The sequence below is a fragment of the Pygoscelis adeliae genome, unplaced genomic scaffold (genome assembly GCF_000699105.1).
Source record: "Pygoscelis adeliae isolate BGI_AS28 unplaced genomic scaffold, ASM69910v1 Scaffold610, whole genome shotgun sequence".
Lineage (NCBI taxonomy): Eukaryota > Metazoa > Chordata > Aves > Sphenisciformes > Spheniscidae > Pygoscelis > Pygoscelis adeliae.
Window position 1 is genome coordinate 94,507 of NW_008824008.1, and position 5,496 is coordinate 100,002.

General features: G+C 43.9%; 1 protein-coding gene across 1 annotated transcript in view; it reads right to left on the minus strand.

Annotated features, from left to right (window-relative positions):
* Positions 1-3,531, minus strand: part of SCD5 (stearoyl-CoA desaturase 5) — a 12,209-nt gene extending 8,678 nt beyond the window's left edge. The window contains exons 1-2 of the mRNA XM_009326025.1: positions 3,507-3,531; positions 2,583-2,713 (exon numbers count right to left, since the gene is read on the minus strand). Of these exons, the coding sequence (XP_009324300.1) occupies positions 2,583-2,713; positions 3,507-3,531 (156 nt within the window). The remainder of the gene's footprint in view (positions 1-2,582; positions 2,714-3,506) is intronic.
* Between the last annotated feature and the right edge of the window lie 1,965 nt (positions 3,532-5,496).

Consider the following 5,496-nt stretch of genomic DNA (forward strand, 5'->3'; position numbering starts at 1 on the left):
AAGACTGCAAAATGCCAAGATTAAGTAATTTAAAAATAAAACAGGGTTTTAAGAAGCACACCTAGGAAAGGTCCTCTTTCTTAACCAGAAATAATTTTTCAAGTGAGACTTTTGATCAGTTTGTCACAAGAGCACTTGATAGAATTATTTGTGGGACAGCAGATAACCAGGTCAAAGCAATGATACTGTGAGAAATTAACTTGGCTTTTCATACCACAGCAAACACCTGCAGGGCTGGCAAAAAACATGATTCCCCAGATGAAAGGGTTAGGAAGCTGTGAAACAACTAAATTGCATCTAATTAGAAACCACAAAGGCTAAGAGGAAATAAAGGCCAGAGGCCAGAACTGTTGGCAATAAATACAGAACTAGAGCATAGCATGTATAAATATGCTCCGAGCGTATTAATAGCAACCATTTTTCAGGAACACATCACTCTTGATCAAGTTTCAGGTAAACACAGGAGTGAAATCCCTTCCAAAGCAGAGAGCAACAGCATCATGCTGTGACAGTGATGCAGACATGAGGTTTCATTAGCAGGTCCCTTAATAAACCTGCGGACCGAAACGTGACAACAAATTGGGCTATGTAACAAGCTCAGTGTGCTGACATGAATTTCCATACAACTACTGTTGCTGTGTGCAAATGCTCACAGCACCACCTCAGCTGAACAACACAGCTTGTTTCACAGAGATGGCCAGGAGCAACAGTACAACACAGTTAGCAGAGGAGACACCAGCATGTCCCAACTGAGATGCTGAAACTCAAACACCAGGAGATCAAGTAGACATAGGCCAGGTATTACCTATTTCTGAAACAGTCATGCGACAGCAAGAAGCACAGTCTTTCAAAATTGTGAGAGCTTCACTCTAGATGGAGAGAAGAAACACAGCTCAGCATGCTCCAATCACAAAAAATGCACTGGGCAACAGGGCAAAAATGACTGCATCTGATGGTATTTCAGAGGAAGTACAGTATGTCACAGCCCATGCAGCATCAAGTTAAAATTCTGCTGAAGAATTTCCCCTGCTCTTCAAGAAGTCTGAATATTTCCTCAATATTCAGCATCCAGGGATACTGTAGGTATCTCCAGTGCTACCTCTTCCTCCCAAAGCCAACATGAGGGAGATGGACCTGAAAACTCATTCACTGTCTGCTTGTGGCGGTGAAAACAACCTTCAGCAGGCAATGGATGTCACGGTAATTAGGAGCAGGCTTCAGACTACTTAAAACTTAAGAGTCAGTGATTTGGCCAACTCATTTCTTTCCAATACGAAGGGCACAAAGGTGGCTTGAAGCTACTTTGAAGTACTTCCTTGCCTCAGAATCACACCATGTCCTCAGCCAAAAGCAGTGATGAGGCCAATGCAGCTGCGAGCAAAATCCATAGCAATGGGGGAGCAGAATGCAATGAAATCCCAACAGGCAGGCTCACTGCAACCAGCTCGACACATTCATTTAAATTACTTATGAAAGATAAGATCAGTTGTAAAACAGGAGGACAGTACCAGGGGGTTCTCAAAACTCAAAACAGTTGTTTAACACGCTGAGCAAAGGTCTTGTAGAGCTCTACAAGGAACTAAACAGCACAAAGCAGCCCTAATATGGCTCAGAATAAAGGAAGGTTATAGTCAAAATAGACACATTCCCATATTCAAGCAAAAGCATTGTGCTCTTTGTAATGTCTAGAGGACTAAAAAGATTAATTCTTTCCTCGTTAAAAAAAAAAGATAAATCAAAGATGATAAATGAACAGTACGGAAGTGGATAAAGGGACTCTCTTCATCCTCTGTCAAGGTACATGAACAAGAAGTCAACCAAACAGACTGAAGGGAAAAAGCTGAAAACTCAAGACACAACACACATGTGGTACTCGGTGCCACAAGGGGTTATGGCAGTCAAGTTCGGTAAGTTTAATGTTAGTACAGGTTCATATCTCTATTTTGAACAGCCAAAGGAGTAACTAAATTCACACCAAGAAGATCCTGGTTCTGGGCTAACTCCTACCACCAGCTGGGTGTTACACAAACATTTTTGAGGTCTAAGATTGCCTATCAGTAAGTACAGAGCTAGTAACACGCTTCTTTGCAAATGTATTTGAATTTTACTGGTGAGAAATGTTGCATAAAACAGAGCTAAATTAAGACTGTGAAAGGATGCCTGCTCTCCTTTCTGGGCACATCAAGATCTCCAACTGCCTGGATGGACAAAGAGACTTGATTACGCAGACATATTTGCATCAGGTTGGCCCTTATAAAAGTTTCCACATCGTCCTGTGAAGTGTGGGACCTGACCTGTGCCACAAATAGGCTGCTGGGATGCTGTGCTGAGCCCCTGATCTGAGCACATTCAACTTGGTCTTTAAGTAATTATTGCTCCTGGACTGTCTAATGCATACTGTTACATACGGGTGGTGAGAGGGGCTCTGCATCCCCTGAGCCAGCAGAGTGTGTTATCAGCAAATGTCTTTCTGCCAATATTTTTTTTTTTTTGCTTTTGCTGTCTCTAAGCTGAGAGGATCCCTGCACAGGAGAGAAAGCTGCCTGGAGGCCAAGAGTCTGGACGGGCAACCACAACCCCACCTGGAAAGCCATGGAGTTAGCTGCAGCCAGAAAGATCCGCAAAGGCAGCTTGGCTTTGTAGGAACGGTGGCTCCACAGGCGATGCGCACCAGCCGTCACACCCAGGGCCGTCATCAGGAAACAGAAATATGCTGAAAGACAAAAAAACAAAACACAGGATGTGCCAGGGGCCAACTGCCATTATTTTTGCTTTCTTTGATATAAAGATGATCCTTGCCCCTGCCTGCTGACACCTGCAGGGTCACTCACAAGATGAGGCTGGGCAGACAAGAGGTGAGGTTCTCAGCCCACCTCTGCCCCACAGCCCCAGGGACATGTTCCACTTCCCACCCCTCCCCATTTAGCCAGTGTGTTGTTCAGGAGAGTTTGGCAGCACTGAAGCATCATGCCATGACATGTTTACGCAGTGTGCCTTCACTAAGTACAGTGGAGTGAAAGTTCATCACTCGTGTCAGAAGAGTAGCAACAACTCTTCTAACAGGACACTGCCAGCCTGCTCCAGACAGGTCTTTGCTCAAGTCCGATCTGTCAGCCAGTGTAAGGGCATTGTGTCCCACACCTAAAGATAAGAGCTGTGTTAGAGTTTCCACAATAAAAACTTCTCTTACCATCAGGAGCTCATGACTTGGTAATAAAAACGTGCCAGGAAGCGGAGCATTCACCATCTCCCTCAGTTTCAGGAACTGTTCCTTCCCTTAATTAAAAAATTGGCCAAGTAAACTTGTTTTGAGCATTTTTTCAGATGGCCAACACAGCACAGGAGCAGGTCTGTTCCTTACTCACCACATTGGCTCCAGGCTAGACACATAGCCCAAGCACATGCATCCCCGCAGTGTACCTCCCATGCTTAAAATAATACCCCCGCTGACCACCTCATAGCATTGGTACATGTCTGGTTCTCCTTTCAGCAAGGGGTACACTCACACATGCTCCAGATGGTTAACCTCATGTTTCCAGGGGCAGGGGGAATGGCTGGCTGGGGCAGCAGAACAAGACAGTGGACCCAGGCCCACCTGCTTGAACCATGCATCTGTGCACTGATTGCTTCTCCTTTGATGTGCTCGCTGTTTTTTTTCCTCTAGTGTCTTTGAATTCCTGTGTGATGGATGATCCATAGTCTGAGTTGTTTTGACTTGCAACAAAAGAGGAGACTATGGGAAAGGCTTGGAAGAACAGTGCATTAGAGATGCTCCTCCTTTTGGAGAGAGACTGGAGAGAAAATGGGTACAGCTAGGAGGAAAGTATTATATAACTTCCAAATAACTTTGCACGGTCTGAAGCGATGTGTTGTTTGGCCAGGGCTCCCTGCCACCCTAGACACATAGGCATGTTTTGGTTAAAACAGCCTATTTCAAATACCTAAATAGAGTTACTGGAACAAAAAGGGAAAACCTTATCCCCAAAAGGGGGTTTTCTACTTGTGTCTGCACAACAGCCTGTCCAGCAGGGAACCCTGTTAGACATGCAGTGGCTAGAAAGGAATTCACAATCAGCTTTTCCCAGTATGTAATGTAAAACATCTATCTTTACAAAAAGAAAACAAAAATATGTGTATGTAGGTGGGTGTCTACTGTGTCCCTCTATCAACTCCCAACTCACAGTGCTTGAAATTACAGCATCTAAGAGAAAAGATAATAAAAAGGTATTTGGTAAAATAACAGCAACCATATTTCATGTTGATTGTCACCCCTGCAGACTGAAGGAGTAAATGGACCTTATCCACTCCACTGCTGAATCCATCAAAAACAGATTTACCCAAACTGTTTCACATTATGTACATGGCCCAAATTCCTGTCATCTCCTGCCCAGCAAACCAAAGCCTTTCAACAAAATGCAACAGACAAATGGAGTCAGAATGGTCCTAGTAAAGATGACACATCTCTCAAACCCACTTTGGACACCATCACCAAAGAGGCAATTTTCCTTTTCAGCTGGCTGCAGTGTTCAAGCTACTCCCAGAAAAGGCTCATCTGTGCAGTTAAGTCCAGTCCACTGAAGTCTATCGACAAATTCAGACTTCTGCCTGCTTCTTGAACGGAGATACAGAAGTGAACTGAAAATCAGGCATTCTCTCTGCACATTATTTACAGATTTTGTTGAATTTACAGATTACTCTCAGATCAGTAAAAATGCCGACACCACAACAACTCACACTCCAGTCTCCGCTGCAGTCTTGCAGTTCTTGCACATGCCTTGTCAGTGCAAGGACTCGGACTTCTATGAACTTAGGGAAAACCTAGCCTGTCATTTTCTATACATGATGTTGAGCTGTGCAGAAACATCACTAAATTGCCTTCCAAATTGCTCAAATGACTGTAATTGTGGGAACAGATCTGTGACACACAGAATACTGACATTATCCAGCTAACAAAAATATTAAGGTTATAGTCCTGAATCATTACAAGAACATATTGTCTGTGGGCTTTATGACTGGTTAACCATCTTTAGCAGTCTCTTTGCTTCCTTAAAGCACAAAGAGGGGCTTTTCTCCCACTTCAAAGCAACAGATCATTTAGTTGACCAAGTGCTTCTCAAGGCACATTCATCTTAATCATGATTGATTGCTTAAAACCAGAATTAAAGATAAGTGGGTAGAACAAGACATATGCAACATTAAGGTTGATTTTGCTTTCCTTCTCTGTCCACTGCAAGAAAGAGGCTGAGTGGTAGGTAACATACAGATCACATGAAATAGCTGCACTGAATACAAGGGATTTATGCCACTTGATGACTCAGCTCTTATAGAGCTCAGTTTAACAGAGACCCTTTCATTCAGCCCACTCCACACCACCAGCACTGCAGCAGAATGGACAACAGTATTTTGGGAGTCTGGGGGCTGCCCTAGGGTCTACATGCCACCCTGTGTCCATACCTTTGAACAGCACCTCCCAGCATCATTCCCAATTCACACTTC